Source organism: Pinus tabuliformis, chromosome 7 (genome assembly GCF_031772625.1).
Source record: "Pinus tabuliformis cultivar Carrire ecotype Pingquan chromosome 7, CPIR1, whole genome shotgun sequence".
Taxonomy (NCBI): Eukaryota; Viridiplantae; Streptophyta; class Pinopsida; order Pinales; family Pinaceae; genus Pinus; species Pinus tabuliformis.
In genome coordinates this window covers 1,490,552,201-1,490,571,420 of record NC_142293.1, presented here as the reverse complement: position 1 = coordinate 1,490,571,420, position 19,220 = coordinate 1,490,552,201, and the positions used below count along the sequence as shown (strand labels likewise).

Here is a 19,220-nt window from a genome sequence, read left to right as displayed (position 1 = left end):
TCTTTCACACCTTTTCAATATCTTGCCCTATTACTAACGATGCCTTATCCCAACATCTACATACATTGGCTTTCACATGAACGTTTTCCACACTTTTTAATGCATTGTCTCAAGAGACGTATCCCAACATCTACATACATTGGCTTGGCTTCCGCATGAACTTTTTCCACACTTTTTAATGCATTGTCTCAACAAACATATGCATTGTCCACAACACTAGTTTTTAACATATCTCTTTAATGCCTTATCTTAACAGAAACATATGTTGTCCCAACACATCCATTTTTCCTGACTTTGTATTTAAATGACTTGCCACTACTAAATGACTTACTAGTATAAATGAGATCATGTTCCCTAATAAGATTAGTTTGACATCACTTTACAATATTAATCAAAATAAAATATATTAATAAAACCACAATTAATAAATTAAAAAGTTATAAATATTTATTTATTTTATCAAATATTTAATGTAAATTTTCATTACATTAATAATTAATACAAAATTAATGTTTTGCAGAATATTTAAGAGATATAACCAAAAAAAAATTGCGACTGCAAAGAATAAGGAGAAAATGCAAAACATTGCTGAAAATGCAAAACATTGCTATTTATTATCATAGCTATTGGAATTTATTTTGAAACCAGGTTTACAAGAGTTTACAAATCAAATATACCCAATCTTAGATTGTATAATTTAACAAGAGTCTAGATTGCTTAAATATATACTTTTTAAATAAAAGATCAAAACAAAATATATACTTCATAAAAATTTGAAAAGTGGACTCAGTGATTTCACCACGAAAACCTATCATTAACTACACATCATTGTATTGCATTGAAAGAATGCTTTGACCATTCAACGTTAAATTTGCCTGGGTTAACAACCTCTTCCACTAACGCTCAGCCAACATCTCATAACTTTTAACTGTGACCAGATTTTCCTTTTCCCTTAAATTCTAGAATATTTCAAGCAGAGGCACCAGCTCCGGACACAGTTGGTGGTAGCGGCTGGCAAGGGAAGCCAGTTCATACTCAAAGACGGAACAAGGGCAGTCAATGTTTGGTGGGTTGACGTTACCCATTCCGCTTCTGTTAACAGAACTCTCAGGTGTTCACCAGCCACAAATTAGGCGGCTGTGCCACTGTAAAATAATGCTACACATTAAATGCAGCACCTCGCAAACTTCCTTTGCTTGCGCAGTGATAGTAAGAGGATAGTACCCAATAATTACTCATAAATATAAATTAAATTAATAAAACATAAGTTTAATTTTAATATATAAATAATGTTAATAAAAATATCAGAATTTTAATTTATTTAAAATACGATTTTTGTAATTTTAATTTTTTAATAATATATAATAAATATTTTTAAATTTAAATATTATTTTAAATTTTATATTTTTAATAAATTATCTGTAATGTATATAGTGATAATTAATATATAAATAATATTTTTTCATTATTCCCTTTTAGAAATGGAATAAGAAAAGTTAAGTTTTCAGGATTTTTTTGGTTTGGGATCATGAGTTTACAGTAGTTTTTAATATTGTGTTTAATTTGTAATAATTATTTAAAATTTTTATAATTTTTTTATTTGTTAAAATGAAATGAAATTTATAAATAATGGATAGTTAAATGATGTTGATGAATAATGGATAGTTAGTTTGTGAAATTTTTTTTGAATATTGATAAAAATATGAGGATTTACAACTAATAATTATGGTGAATGTTGCTTGTTAGTTTTTTACTAAAGAACTAATATTCATCATTTTCATGTTTTTTCTCTATGAATATTTTCTACTACCAACAATATCTACCTAGCTAGAAATTTAACCAACAATATCTACATGGCTAGAAATTTAAATGTTTGGATGAATTTTATGTGATATATAGGTGATTAGACTCTAATTACTTCAAAATCTAAAGCATTATCATATTAAATGTTGTGTAGTAGCCTAAATATTGATCCTTAATTTCTATACTTTGTCAAGACACATGAATTTGGAGTTGTCTTTAGTGGAAGCTTTTCCAATGGGTTTTTCGATCTAATTTCTTTAATCTGGCAGTTTAAATTACCGAGATCAAGATTTAACCTCAAATTTTTATCGCACTAAATCCAACTCTTATGACTTTTCCATACTTTCTCAATGTTGAATCCATATTTACAGTAAAAAAAACCAGTTTAAATTACCCAAATCAAGATTTAAACTCAAATTTTTATGGCACTAAATCCAACTCCTATGACTTTTCCATACTTTCTTCCACATGTGCTTCCTCCACACCTTTTGAATGCCTTCTCCTCACACGAGCAATACCTTGTGTCAACAACTTCATTCATTGGCTCTACCATGAGCCTTTCTACACCTTTTTAATGCCTTTTCTCAATTGGCACATGCATTGTCACATGCATTGTCTCTGACATGCACTAGCTCCACCATGGGTTTTTTTCAGACTTTTCTAATACCTTGTCCAAACTGGCACATGCATTGTCTCCAACATGCACTCGCTCCACCCTAAGCCTTTCCCACATGTTTCCACCACTGTTTAATATCTTATCTAATGAAACACATTTTCCACCACTATTTAATATCTTGTCTCAACAAACACATGCATCCTCTCCAATACACAACTTTTCCACACACTTTTAATGTCTTTGTCTTAACAAGAGTATAAATTGACCCCAACATATTTGTTTTTTTCCTATACATCCTCTTCCAATAATTTACGAATCTAAATAAAATCAGATTTCATAATATATTTGTTCAAAACCATTTTACAATATCAATTAAATTAAAATTTATTAATAAAATATACAACTTTTCCACACACTTCTAATGTCTTTATCTTAACAAGAGTATAAATTGACCCCAGCATATTTGTTTTTTTCCTATACATCCTCTTCCAATAATTTACAGATATAAATAAAATCAGATTTCAAAACCATTTTACAATACCAATTAAAATAAAATTTATTAATAAAATCACAACGGTTAAACCAATTAAAATAAAATTTAATACCAATTAAAATAAAATCTATTGGTAAAATCAAAATGCTTAAATAAAAAAATTATAAATATTATTTGTTTGACTAAATAATTAATGTAAATCATAAATAAATGAGTAGTTAATATAAATGGTAACTATAAAAATAGCATAATAGAAATAACACAGAATAATAATGTGAGAGCATTGCAACTGCGAAGACTCTGACAAAAAAAAAAAAAAATCATTTGACCTTCACATTGTAAGTTTGTGAGTGACGAGAGGATTGTTATTTATTTTGATAATTAATTGCAATTTTTTTTTTTTAATATCCAAACCTTGTTTGGAGAGCAATAAAATTTGACCACTCAATGCTCAATTACCCTGAGATAAACATGCTCAGCCAACATTTCGATCACAGTTGGCATCAGATTTTCCTTTCCGTTTACCAATATATTCTCAGATCTGAATGTCGAGAATATTTCAATGAGAATCACACATTTCGTGGTGGAGACTGACAAGAGGAGCCATTTCGTGGTGGAGACTGACAAGAGGAGCTACTCCATATTCAAAGACGGAAAAAGGGCCGTACTTGTTCAGTGGGTTAATGTTACCGATTCAGCTTCTATTTCCGATACTCGCAAATGTTGACCATCCACGAATTGGGCGGCTGCACCACTGTGAAATAATAAAAAAATAATGCTACCAGTAAATGCAGCACCCTCCAAACGGCCCGTTGCGCAGTTATAATAAGAGCATACACTACAATTTTCTTTCAGAATAGTTTTCTGATTCCTTGGAGACAGTTTGTTCATAACACTATCAACATTTTCTCATGGCTAGAGCTCGTGGACAACCCATTTCAAAGGTGGAGTACAAATCTCCAGTGGATGGTGCATGGTATGCCGTATTGCTTGACTATGGAAGGCCCGGAGGGAGCGCTGCCTACTTTAACATACGATACACAGGCGTGCTTCCAACAGGGAAGGTGCAAGTGGTAGATTTAAATAACAGAAGAGAAGTACAGGAGGTGACAAGCAACTTTCGGCCGCTGTCCCAGCAATTACAGGATTATGAGTGCTGCATGGTGACACTGGGGATGCGAATATGTGCATCATACCAACGCTATGGGGGTCTGCGATATTACGAAGCCATTGTCACACAGGTCAAAATGACTGCTTAAAGAATTTTTATTTTTACCTATCACTTTAAGTGAAGCTGGATGAAACCAATTCCATGTAGCGTTTAATCCTTTGAACTTGAGTGCTACGTTGATTTCCTTATATTAGTTCTTTCAACCTCTGTCAAGTGATCACGTTGCCTTTAGATCTTATCTGGTTCATGAACAACTATTAATATATAATTAAAAGCAGTGCCTGATTTCTTTTTTTCCTATAATATTTTGATATTAGTGTGCTTCTGCCTCAGCATATAAGGAAGGTAGTTCACCATGTGCTAGTAAGAAAGTATATTATTTGATGGCAGGTTCGCCGGTATCCCCACAGAAAGGATGGCAAATGTGTTTGCGCTTTCGAGGTTTCATGGCAAGATGGTCCAGGTGCAGCAACAAATGAAATCACAACTCTTACTGTTAAACATATCTGTTTACTAACACCGGGAAAGGTTGATAATCACCCAGGAGTACAATTTCTTCAGAGTTTCTTGGATTAGTAGGAAGTTGAGAAAGGAATGTTTTCATTTGTTCATATGTCTAATGAGCGGAAGTGTGTGTTTTGTTAAGTCGGAAAATGAATAGGAAAGAGTAATAATGATTTTGAGTTAGTACAGTGATTTTGTATCTCAAACTTTTCATATTTTGTAATGGTTATGGCATCTTTCTGGACTTTTAACAATTTTATTGTGTATATGATATGGGTAAGAAATTTTTGAGTTATGTAGTATGGTTTTATTTTAAATGATTTAGGATGAGAGATTTTGATAATATAAAAATATAGTGACTAGCAACTATCCTGTTAAACTGGGATGATTAGTCCTAATTGTATTATTGTTCTACGGTTCTCCCCCCCCCCCACCGGGTTAACAACAGTTTTCTAATGAATCGCTTACCCAAAAAAATTAGATATGTGCAATTCAAGAATCTTATTATTATGCATGCAAGATCAAACTTTTAAATGATATTAAGGTGTGTCGTAGGCGGAACCAATCTTCTTCTTCAATCTGATTACCGCATACTGTGGATAATATTATAGTAGCAGAAATAGCAATACTTTTGTTCATTGCCTAATAGGAGATTAAGATCCTCTAACTCTCCGGAGTATTACTTCACTTTTTCCTGGTTCAAAGGAAACGAGGAAACGAAAGAAAAGCTAATGTAATATCTAATGGTTTCAAAATAAATATAAAAACCATGCTTTGTCAGAGGGCACCGAATAAAAGAGCCATAGATTTCCAATTATATGCCCTGAAGAATCAGGTGAAAATCCTCCTTTCAAACAACTCTCCTACCATTGAAGTTCAAAGTGAGAAAACTATAAATAGATGATTGAGTGGGCCAGCAAGAACTCTTACGAGGGTTGTCTCTCTCTAGACCGGATGACCCACTACTCGTATCTAGAACAAGCCCCTAGTCTAGTCTGAGTTGGCTTTCGGTTTGAGGCGGCAATTCTGCAGGGATTTAGTTGGCAATGGTAGTATAGCTTCTTGCGGTTTGAATCATGTGGAAGCTAGAGTTATATTGTTATTTCACTAGTTTTGGTGTCTTGTTTTTGGGAGCATTAGAAAGAAAGATTTGATCCTCTCTGTTGGGTAGATGAAGATGAAACATATACGTTGAGGGTTTTTCCCATATAAAACTAAACATTTCTTGTCAGAAATGGAAATGGTTTTGAGCAACTGTGAACAAACAATAGAACAACTCTTGTATCACATAATACTCTGTGAATCTACATACACCGTTCTCCTCAATTTCAAGCATATGTACGGTGATATACCGAATACATTCAAGACAATGTGCTTCTCAGTCTAAGGCTTCTTTTTATTTGAAAACTAACGTAAGTTGTCTTCCAGCTAGCTAAATTTAGCGTCATATTCCACCAAAAATTAATGAGAATCCAGATTTAATGTCATCTTCCACCAAAAACTAATGAGAATCCACAAGGAATTGAACTAGGGGATTCTAACTTCATGCATTTAATGCACAATCACGCAGATAAGGAGTCAATTAATGTTGACGTCTTTACCTTTTCTGAGTAATATTATGATACTCTCTGCTTCTACCAAATAATGTCATGATACTCTCTGCTTCCACCAAGTCTTGATATAGGACCCAAAGCCCAAAACACTATATCGATAAAGAGAGTCAACAAAAAGCGAGTTACATGATGGATACTGGTATTATTAGTGGTTTTGGAAATCCAGATATTCCGCTTCATTTTCTAACATGCATTTTAGTAGTAGCCCCTCATAATCGCTGTTTCGAAAGTCCAGATATTTAGCTTCATTTTCCAGCATGCATTTGACGAGTAGCCTCCCACAATTGCATGTCTTGTTTACTATGATGGATTAAATAACCAGGCTTATGGGTTTTAGGAGGAAACCTCATATCAAATTGTATATATTTTGGATAATTTTTTTTCTATTTGGAAAAATATCTTATATTTTTTTAACTAGTGATTAATGATAACATAATTATTTTTTGAATTTTTAGGTGATAATAAAAAAACAAATATTAGGAAATAAATAAAATCTGATATATAAAATAATGATAATTTATAAATCCCCTAATGGGGTGCGATAGGCAATGTAGGATAGAGGGGAGAGAGGCTGCCAAGATTTCACGGCAAGAAGAGGAAAGCGAAGCCGACAAGATGGCACGGTAGGCAGAGGGAAGCAAGTTTGGACAATTGGCACAAGACTGGGCAAGTGTAGGTGGAGAATCGGGCAATTTACTGTAGGAGTAGCCAAAAGTAGGCAGGCAATAATGAAGGGCATTAATTGGAAGGTAAGTGGTGTTCGACTTTTGCCTATAAAACTTGGTATGTTCTCACTGCCTTTCCCTATATTGCTATGGAAAATATGAATTAGAATTTGAGACGATTTAGAAAGAAAGAGGAACAATAATGAATCCTGAAGAAGATGACTGGTTAATAATTATGGTTTTCCCTGTCGAATATAGAATTCAAGCTTATTGGTATCCTTGGGTTATTGCACTATCAACCTCTGGTGGGATAGAATCGATAGCTATCTGGAGAGGGGGGATGGACATTTGAATCTCGTTTAAGCTTAGCTAGGTCCTCGGGCAGAAGGAAAATGTTTGGTGAAATTGATTCTACTAGTAGTGTCATCCTCAGAGTTTTCAACTGCATCTGTAGGCATAATTTATTTTGGTAGTTAAGAATGGGTATATTGATTGGGAGGGAAGGATATAAAAAAAATTGTACGAGACCTGACGCGAAACCTGACCTTGGTGGTCCCTTCGGCCCAACCGTCTCGACACGTACCCTCATTACAACATCGATGCAAGAACTGGAACGTGCTTGTAGAAGTGGTTGTAGTAATTGGCCACGAAATCGGTGAGGGGAGAACATCCAAACATGGCTTTTGCTAAGTTTCAATGACGGGATTGACTGGTGAAGGGTAGGACATTCGCAGCCCAGTGATAGAACTGTCGCTTGCTGGGAAAGGGTAAAGCATTGTCTTGCCCTCTGGGGTGGCGATAACCAGAAAAGAAAAACTTCTGGGAGACTGTTTGGTAGGGTTGGTAGCATAGGATGTTGGAGGCGTAGGATGGCCTTATGGGAGTAGCAACCTGGAAGATGGAGTTGTCTCTATCTTGCAAAACTTTGAAGGAAGTGAGTGGAACCTCAATGTCGATTGGGATAAAAGTAGTGAAGAGGGCATAGAGTGGATGAAAGAGACTACAACTGAGCAGTCCCATCCAGAAATGGGGAAGCATGATGGGAATCTTGAAAGGAACAAGGCCAATTTTGAGGCCAAGTATCAAAGCAAAAATATGAGGAATTATGTCAAAACCAAGACCAAACTATAGAGCATAAATTACTATGTGTCTACTATGGAAAATTTAATTATGGTTCATAATGTCTTAATTCTAGTTTCTGTTATACGTAGCTTAAATACCAGTGTGCATAAGACTCAGAAGACACCGCACCCGAACCATGCCAGTGAGTACCAGGCTTCGGTCCAGCTGCGCCACTCGGACAAGAAAGAAAGAAGCAGCAGGAAGACTCGGATGGCGAAGGAAGGAAACCAACAGGGAAGAAAAGGGAACAGAAGATTAGGAAAGAAAGAGAAAAATATGAAAGGCCTAGAGCCATTTGCAAGAAACGATCCGAGGAAAAAAAGAAGGAAAACATGAAGGAAAGTATGTAGAATCTCATCAACGCATACTATGTAGGATCCCTAGCTGAGGTGAATGTTGTCATCTCGAAATGGGAAAGAGAACTAAATTCTAACATCGAAAATGAAGAGATGGAGGCAGAGGAAGTTGTCATCTCCGAATGGGAAAGAGAACTGAATGCTAACATCAAAAATGAATAAATTCAGGCAGAGGAATGGGAGACAATACTCAAAGATCCAGGCAATACCAGAGGCTTCCAAACTTTGTTTTGGCAAACCATCAAACAATATTGGGTTATGAAAAACATCCTGGCTAGAGCAATGACAACCTATAAGGAAACAAAAGAACCAGAAGAGGACAGACCAACAGAACCAAGTCTAAGGATCTTCAGAAGGAGATATAGTTTGTCCAGATGCAACTGTATGCAAACAATCTTTCCCTGAATAGGGTTGAACAAAATTTCTATAATATGATGTGAAGCGAAGGACCAGGGTCAAGTGTGAATGCCCTGACCCCAATTGATTCTTCATATGAACGAAGCAGTCCTGCTAGTTAAATGTTGTTTTGATCACTGTTAACACTTACTTTTCAAGCATGAAGCATATAGAAGATAAAGTAGCCAATGTAGCTTGGATGATTAGAATCACATTGTTTAAATTTTGGACAACATTTGATGCAAACAAGTGGCCAACAAACTTAGTTTCCTGAGGGGTTGAGGCTACCTGTAGTTTTGCAATTTTGTTGAAACCAAAAACATTATTATGAAATATTAATAGAAAATGAGATTTCCCAAGCTTACATAAAAAAGATAACTTATAAATTAAATTTTTTTTTTTATTTTGTATTTATTAATATAGTTAACCATTTTAATGAGTAATTGAAATATTATAAATTTATTAAGTATTTTTTGGAGGAATTTCTTATATATGTATATATTAATATGATATTTATAAATATATTGTAATTTTTTAAATATAAATCAATATTAATATACTAATATAATAAAAATAAATTAATTTATGTATATATTAATATGAGATTTTTAAATATATTGTAAATTTTTAAATATAAATCAATTTTATTATTGTGTATTTATTAATATACTTAACCGTAACTGAAATGCTATAAATTTATTAAGTACTTTTTGGAGAAATTTCTTTTATATGAATATATTAATATGATATTTTTAAATATATGGTAATTATTTAAATATAAATCCATTTTAATATATTAATATAATAAAAATAAATCAATTTATGTATATATTAATATGAGATTTTTAAATATATTGTAAATGTTTAAATATAAATCAACTTAAATCAATTTTTTTTTTTATATATAATTGTTTGAATTGAGGGATTTGTATGCGATATTTTTATCTTATTATTATTAACCATTTTTACTTTTTGAATATAAAATAATTTTATTATATAATGATTATCATATGTTTTTTAGTTAGTTGTTTTATTCACATTTTTCTATTCAATTTTTGAAAGTTAAACTATTAATATAATATGATTGTTGTTTTTTTATTCTTAAATAGATTTTTTTTTTTAAAATAAAGTAAAAAATAGATTAATGATAAAAAAAATTGTAAATCTAAACTTTATGTTAACTTATTTTAGAGGAATGTGTGAAAAACATGGATGCAAAAGTTTTCTGGCTTTATTTATATTGGATTTGTTGACCACAAAGGTATTAGCAAAAACAAATTGACAACAATAAAATTATACTAAAAGACCACATACTAATATCCAAAAAAATCCAAAAGATCCCAACAACCAAAACACGTTCGGAATTCATCCTTGCCCAACAAAGTTACCCTGAGTTGGAATGTTCAATCTATTTCCTCGTAGTGGAAGAGGATGAAAGGCTTCATGAACGTGTCCTTCCATATGTTCCATCATGCTTTCGAGATGGTAATGATTCTCCTAAATCCTTTTTTACAATTGACGCACTGATATCAACTGATCTGTCATGTGTCATTGATTTTTTTCAAGGTCATTAACAAAAGAAAAAAATTGTTTCAGTCGTCATGCCAATCTCGTGCGAGCTACTCTCATGGTGACCTGTTGATTCTAATTTTCTAGAGAACCAAATGGATTGAGAAGGTCTACTCCTCCTATAGAATGGGATGGTTTTTGGTTGACTTATTCCCCAAAATCTCGATTTTCCACATAGTGGACTATTCCATGGCACTGTGGCCCTAAACCCTTGTGAGCACATCCAGGTTGGTGTTGCATGGGTCTCAGGATAACAAATGTGCAACACCAACCCAATTAATGATAGACCGAGTTACCTTGACTACAAATAAGCCAGGACTAAAACACACACAACTTTGTTTTCCCTATCAACTTCAACTGTATTTTATAAACCATTTTACATATACAGCCAGAAAGAGAATATGGATTTTCCTCCATAAGTTCCATGAGAGATTCCTCATCTAACCCTCAAGTTCTCTCACCTCAGCCAATTTAACACGTGTCCATTTAGAAAACGATGTAGCAACAGGTCAAATGGGCTTTTAAGACCAAACAAAAAACCCTCAAATTTGTGTTGTAGGCACTATAATATAATTTCATAGTGCAGAAAAAAAAATCATGTAGGCGCCATGTAATAATTTCATAGCACCCTAAAAACTATGTTTTTTTAATTACTAGAAGGTGAAATTACTTGGACTTTTTCTAATTGACTTCCCAGAACCTTAACTTACTCATTGACACAAGAAATGATTCCACTTACCCTCCTTCAACATTTTTCCAAGGCTAACTCACATCTACAAGGGTTTTGACAACATTCAACAATACAGGGTGCTCTATTTTATGTAGTAACAACACATCAATCACTAACAGAAATCACACAACAATTATTCTAGGCACAACTACACATTCTTCTACATAATTTACAACATGACTCGAAAAAAGGAAAATGGGTAATCTCACCATAAAGCTTTTCTAATAAAAAACAATCAAAGAGGCATTTTCTTGACATCATTTCAAAACATAATGCTATGTTCGACTGTAACAACACTTAGTCACTATAAATCTCACACGACCACACATTCAGTACTCCAGTACACAAAGGACACTTTCCCGCATGGATTCGAACCAAAATACAAAAGAATCATGTACATATACACAACAATACAGACCACAATATTTAGGTTTCTTTTCAATATGAACTCAACATACAATATACTAGTAAGACCAACATATCAATAGTAGTTACTCAACTATCCATGATAATATAAGGCCCAATAATGGCATGCCACTAATACATAACATCTACAACCACTACACTTCTCAACACATTCAGATTCCTAACATAAATCGAGTTAACAATTGCAAACCAACAACTTCACTAACAATAGATAGATAGAGAAGTTAACAAATGTATAGGCATATAAATATGAAATTTGAATATACATTAAACTATCCAAATATACAATGCAACCTAGGCCTCTTTTGACCTCTGTCTCTTCTCCTCATTTTGGAGCTCCTCCTCTCTTCTTGTCTACTGCTCTTCTTCCTCTGCTCCACTACACTTCTCAAACACTCTTCCTCTTTAAAAATAAACCTAACATTTTACAACCAAGGGTCACAAGAGATGTTTCGTTTCCCCTTCTTAATAACTAAGGGAAACTGAAACTTCATTTACAATAGGAAATAATTCCATAAAACATTTAAAATTTCTCCCATTATCACCCTATGACCATCCCATCATATTGGCAAGCCTCTGTCTAGTCTTCATCAAATTTAGTGCTCCATCTATGCACCTGCATTAGACTTCCAACGGACAAAAATATATGACATTCTTGTCATATGAGTATAGTATTCTCATAACAAATTCAAATCGTGAGCTGCAACACGTCTCTGCAATAACAAGTATCTGCCTTGCTACATAATACCTCACCAAGTGTTTCTATGGGTTTGAGTTTTTGGCATCTTCCTGGTCCTCTTCTGTGCAACCCTTTGAGCACTCATTTCCTTATGTTCTTGCAAATATCCTCACCTTCCTCTACTCTCACTTTCATGGTGAAACTTAAAAATATTACTAGATCTTTAATTAGCTTGTACCTTCTTCTACTACTTCTATTGCAAACTCTGATAATTACTTATTTTTGAATTATTCAAACTTGCCATTACTTTGCTCAAAAATTTCCTCTGAATTATGGTTTGTCTCTTCATACAACCAACTATACCGTCTTTCTTTCCTTTTATCAACTTCATCTTATAATCCAATCCATGGCTGAAATTTGGTATATTTAGGATACTACATACCTTCTCTTGTCACAAAATTTGAACAAAATTATGGTTTATCTATTTCTCTAACAGTGTATTGGTTGTAATTTACAGTTTCATCTTCATTATCATCCAAGAAAATATTTTCCTTTTCCAATTTTTATTTTTTATTCTGAATATGAAAACCTTGGTTCATTATCCTCTTTCCCAAGAATTCCAACTCCCCATATAATTCAAAGAAATATTCTTAAATTGTATTTATTTTAACCTCTATTCAATATTCATCACGTGTATCTTTCGCCAACCATTCCTCCAATACTCTACCTCTTGATTTTTTCTCTCTTTCCATGGTGTTTCTTAAACAACTATTAAATTCCTTTTCTATATGGGTTCTTAAAAAATTTCCATACATATAATAGTTATGATTTTTAAGATCACATACTTCGGAATTTCTATTAATGTCATGCATAATATCTTCATTTCAAGCTAATCTACTCTATTTTTTTCTTCCAATTTGATGTACTTATTTGGTCTTAGCTTCCTTTGAAAGGAATTCCATCTCACCTTCTTCTTCTTCATTATCTAAACATAACTTTGATCATCTTGAATTTCTTGTAGAAACTGTTTCACATGATTGAGTTCTTCTTAGCCATCTCCTTCTCAAAATATTCATCACTCATTCCTTTGAGTCCATCTGCTTTAGAACTTCTCTTGTTCTACTTGTGAATTTCCTCTGAACCCCTGCTATGACTAATAGCAATCATCTTCATCTCTTCCTCTTGTGAACTCTCTTTGTCTACTACTGAGCTTCATCAAACCCTTGCTCTCTCAGTAACAACTATGTTACTTGTCACCTATGCTAAGTCATCCTTCTGGTACCTTATCTTCTCGAGGTTATCTACAGTAGAACCTCTTCTTGAGCACTCTTTCTCTTCACTTTCAAAGTTGTTGGTTGCTACATATTTAATTTCCCACTCTTCTTAGTTTCTAGCAATTTTTTTCCTAGTTTTGTTATGTCACCATCTCTTCATCTAACAAATTTTTCTTTTCCTTCTCCTTTGAGATAGCTTACATGCTATGGTAGTTGCTACCAGTTCAGTCCTTCAACAAAAATTCTCTTAATGACCAGCTTAACATAAACCTTACATTCTCTTCTATAAGATCTATAACAATATCTCATCTTCCATAATATTTCTTGTACCTACTTGTTCAACCAATACCTTTCCAACCAATACACTTTTTTTTCCTCAAAAGCATATCAACTCTTCACTTCCCTGCAATGATCTCACTTACTTCATAAGAATTCAACATGTCTGCCTCTACTGTAAGGTTCTTCTCTCTTCAACCTCTTTCATTGTCAAGTTGTATTCAAACCTGAAAATTCTATCTTTACATGGATAAACTCTTCTTGAAATGAAATCATCTCCACTATCACTTCATTTCACTTTCAGTTGTACTATAACTCCAAAGTCTAATATCTGTTGTTCTAACTACGTCGCTAAAGAGTGGAAATTCCCTGATATTCTCCAATGAATGTATCTTACTCTGATACCACTTGATGACAGGTCGGGCTACCCTGACTATCAATAACCCAGGACTAAAACACACAGAACTCTATTTTCTCTATCATCTTCGACTATATTTCGTAAAACATTTTACATATGCAGTAAAAAAGAGAATATTTATTTTCCACCATAAGTTCCATGAAATATTCTTCATGTCACCCTGAAATTTCCTCAAATCATCTAATTTAATATGTGTCCACATAAAAAATGATGAAAATGAAAACCAAACAAAATTTTAAAGACCCAAACACGCATTTGTGAAACTTTCTATTGTAGGCGCTACAAAAAAATTTCTTAGCACCCCAAAAGCTATGGTTTTCAAATTTCTAGAAGGTTAAAGGACTTGGCGTAGTCAGCCTTGTTCTAATTGACTTCCCATAGACTTAACTGACTCCTTGATGCAATAAATGATTCCACTTACCTACCTTAACCTCTTTTCCAAGGCTAAGTCAAATCTACAAGGGTTTTTCCATCATTCAACAAGACAAGTTGCTTTGCTTTATGGAGTAAAAACACATCAATCACTAACATAAATCATGAAACCATTATTCCAGGCACAACCAAACATTCTTCTATAGAGTTTACAACATGAATCGAAAAAATAAAACTGGGATATCGCACTATACAACTTTGCCAATTGAAAACAATCAAAGAGGCATTTTTTTGACAACATTTTCCAAAACATAATGCTATGTTCTATTGTAACAAAACTTAGCCACTGTAAAATTCGCATAACCACATAATAAATTATCCAAATCATAGAGGAAACTTTATCATGTGGATTTGAACCAAAATACAAACGAACCATGCAGAACTACATAATGATTAAGGTCACAATATTTAGGTTTCCTTTTAATATGAACTCAACATCTGATATACTAGCACCAACAACATATCAATAGTAGGTACTCAATTTTCCATTAAAATATAAGTCCAAATAAGAACATACCATCAATACATCACATCTACAACCACTATTCTTTTCAACACATTTAGATTCATAACATAAAACAACTTAACAAGTCCAAACAAGCAACATCACCAACAATATATAAACTGAAAATTTAACAAACAAGAAGGCATATAAATATCAAATTTAAATATATATTAAAACTAGAAAGATATACAACACAGTTGAGGCCTCTTTTAGTCTTTGTCTCTTCCCCTCATCCTGGAGCTCCTCTTATTGTCACTGCTCATTTACCTCCACTACACTGCTCTTCTGAAATCTTATTCCTCTTTAAAAATAAAGCTAACATGGGACGACCAAGAGCCACAAGAGATGATTACTTTCCTGTTCTCACAAAATAAGGGAAATTTAATAATTATTTACATTAGGAAATATTTCCACAAAACATTTAAAATTTCTCCCAACATCACCATGTGATTATTCCATGACATTGAAAAGTTCTAATCCGGTCTTCATCATATTTAGTGCTCCATCATTGCACTTACATCATTAACACCCTACACTTTGTGTTTTTATGTCCCTAAAAATCCTAGATTATCTCCAAATTAAAAATTAGAGTGTGGATGGGGCAATGAGAATCATAGAGATACCAACTAGTGAAGAAACAATTGTTGGTTCTAGTATTAGTATATTAGTGACACGACATTTATTGTTAACTAGGAGCTCGTAGGCTTAGAGATGCAACACTGGAAATGCCTAAAAAGACCCTGGAAATCCTGCAAAACCAGTCTCTACCCTAACCAATTCGTTTAACATTCCTCTAGGTTCCTTCAATCAAATATTGATTTCCTAATGTAATTCTTGCAAAAATATAATAGTTTATTATAAGTAATCACTATAAATATAATTCTTAGCCTCTTAATTCACTAAGCAAACCATGCATGGAAACCAACTCTATGAAATAAACAACACCACAATGTAAATTTCATATAATTCACACGATCCTTATGCCAACAGGGCACACTTTGATTGATAATACCCTAATGGATGGAAGGAATGGAAAAGAGGCAGAAATCATAGATGGATTCCAATTGCAAGATCCAAGAAGGTGTAATATGTGGGCCTCATGGAGGAAAAGGTGAACGAAATAAGAAAGGAATTGAATAACTAAAGGCTAATGGATTCATTCAAGAAGGAGAAACTACAGACCAAGAACAAAAGGTGAAGAGAGACGTTGCAAGAAAAAGAGATACAACTTGCCACTACGGCAAGTTTATCCTTGGAAGACATACAATGAAGCAAACCATCAAAATCCTATGCCATCTTCCTCGAGGAGTAGTGGCTGCAATTCTACATAAAGACATTATCACAGTATGGGTCTCTTCCTTTTCAAGGCTACAAGAAGTTCATTTAATTTTGCAAAAGGGAAAGTATTGACGATAGAGCCAAACTAATTGAGTTCTACATGAATAATATGATACTCACATACATGAAATTTTTGGACCCCAACTCCAAATTGGGGGACATGTAGCTATTGGCACTAGCATGTTCGTTGACCCATGAAGAAACTAGAGTTGAATATGTAAGGAGGGTGATGGAAAAATAAGACAAGGAGCATGTTTAAAAAAAAAAAATCCAAAAGATCCCAGCAACCAAAACACATCCGAAATTCATCCTTGCTCAACAAAGTTACCCTGAGTTGGAATGTTCAATCTATTTCCTCATAGTGGAAGAAGATGAAAGGCTTCATGAATGTGTCCTTCCATATGTTCCATCATGTGTTCGAGAAGGTAATGCTTCTCCTAAATCCTTTTTTACAATTGACGCACTGATATCAACTGATCCATCATGTGTCATTGATTTTTTTTAAGGCCTTTAACAAAAGAAAAATATAGTTTCAGTCCTCATGCCAATCTCGTGTGAGCTACTCTCATGGTGACCTGTTGATTCTTATTTTCTAGAGAATCAAATGGAGCGACAAGGTGTACTCCTCCTAGAGAATGGGATGGATTTTGGTTGACCTCTTCCCCAAAATCTCGATTTTCCACATAGTGGATTATTCCATGGCATTGTGGCCTTGAACCCTTGTGAGCACATCTAGGTTGGTGTTGCATGGTTCTCGGGATAATAGATGTGCAACACCAACCCAATTAATGATAGACCAAGTTACCCTGACTACAAATAACCCAGGACTAAAACACACACAAATATTTTTTCCCTATCAACTTCAACTATATTTTATAAATATGGGTTTTCCTCCATAAGTTCCATGAGAGATTCTTCATCTAACCCTTAAGTTTTCTCACCTCAGTGAATTTAATACTTTTCCATTTAGAAAATGATGCAACAACAAGTGAAACGAGCTTTTAAAGACCCAAACACGAAACCATAGAATTTGTGTTGCAGGCACTATAATATAATTTCATAGCGCAGAAACAAAAACCATGTAGTCGCCATGTAATAATTTCATAGCACCCTAAAAAATGTGTCTTTTTAATTACTAGAATGTGAAATTACTTGTACTTGTTCTAATTGACATCCCACAACCTTAACTTACTCATTGAAAAAATAAATGATTCCACTTACCCTCCTTCAACTTTTTTCCAGGGCTAACTCACATCTACAAGGGTTTTGACAACATTCAACAATACAGGGTGCTCTATTTTATGTAGTAACAACACATCAATCACTAACAGAAATCACACAACCATTATTCTAGGCACAACTACACATTCTTCTACAGAATTTATAACATGACTTGAAAAGAGGAAAATGGGCAATCTCACCATACAACTTTTCTAATGAAAAACAATCAAAGAGGCATTTTCTTGACATCATTTCAAAACATAATGCTATGTTCGAGTGTAACAACACTTAGTCACTATAAATCTCACACAACCACACATTCACTAATCCAGTACACAAATGCCACTTTCCCGCATGGATTTGAACCAAAATACAATAGAATCATGCACATATACACCACAATAGAGACCACAATATTCAGGTTTCCTTTCAATATGAACTCGACATACAATATACTAGTAAGACCAACATATCAATAGTAGTTACTCAACTATCCATGATAATATAAGGCCCAATAATGGCATGCCACTAATACATAACATCTATAACCACTACACTTCTCAACACATCCAAATTCCTAACATAAATCAACTAACAATTGCAATCCAACAACTTCACTAACAATAGATAGATAGGGAAGTTAACAAATGTAGAGCCATATAAATATAAAATTTGAGTATACATTAAACTATCCATATATACAATGCAACTCAGGCCTCTTTTGACCTCTGTCTCTTCTCCTCATTTTGGAGCGCCTCTTCTCTTCTTGACCACTATTCTTCTTCCTTCGCTCTACTACACTTCTCAAACACTCTTCCTCTTTAAAAATAAACCTAACAGTTTATTACCAAGGGTCACAAGAGATGTTTCGTTTCCCCTACTCAATAAGTAAGGGAAACTGAAACTTCATTTACAATAGGAAATAATTCCATAAAACATTTACAATTTATCCCATCATCACCCTATGACCATCCCATCATATTGGAAAGCTTCGGTCTAGTCTTCATTTAATTTAGTGCTCCATCTATGCACCTACATCAGGCTTCCAAGGGACAAAAATTTATGACCTTCTTGTCATATGAATATAGTATTCTCTTAACAAATTCAAATCCTGAGCTGCAACATGTCTTTGTAATAACAAGTATCTGCCTTGCTACATAATACCTCACCAAGTCTTTCTCTGGGTTCGGGTTATTGGCATCTTCCTAGTCCTCTTCTGTGGAACCCTTTGAGCACTCATTTCTCTAGGTTGTTGCAAATATCCTCACCTTCCTCTATGGTCACTTTCATGGTGAAACTTAAAAATATTACTAGATCTTTAATCAACTTTGACCTTCTTCTACTACTTCTATTGCAAACTCTGACAATTACTTTTTTTTGAATTATTCAAACTTGGCATTATATTGCTCAAAAATTTCCTCAAAATTATGGTTTTTCTCTTCATACAACCAACTATACCATCTTTCTTTCCTTTTATCAACTTCATCTTATAATCCAGTCCCTGGCTGAAATTTGGTATATTTAGGATACTACATACCTTCTCTTATCACTTAATGTAAACAAAATTATGGTTTATCTCTTTCCTTAACATCATATTGGTTATAGCTTACAGT

General features: G+C 33.6%; 1 protein-coding gene across 1 annotated transcript; it reads left to right on the top strand.

The window, feature by feature from the left end:
• Nucleotides 1–3,823: 3,823 nt before the first annotated feature.
• On the top strand, nt 3,824–4,659 carry LOC149253476 (uncharacterized). The gene is made up of 2 exons (XM_089454501.1): nt 3,824–4,153; nt 4,474–4,659. Exons 1-2 carry the CDS (start codon nt 3,824–3,826, stop codon nt 4,657–4,659), a joined length of 516 nt encoding a protein of 171 aa, XP_089310627.1.
• The last annotated feature ends 14,561 nt before the right edge of the window (nt 4,660–19,220 follow it).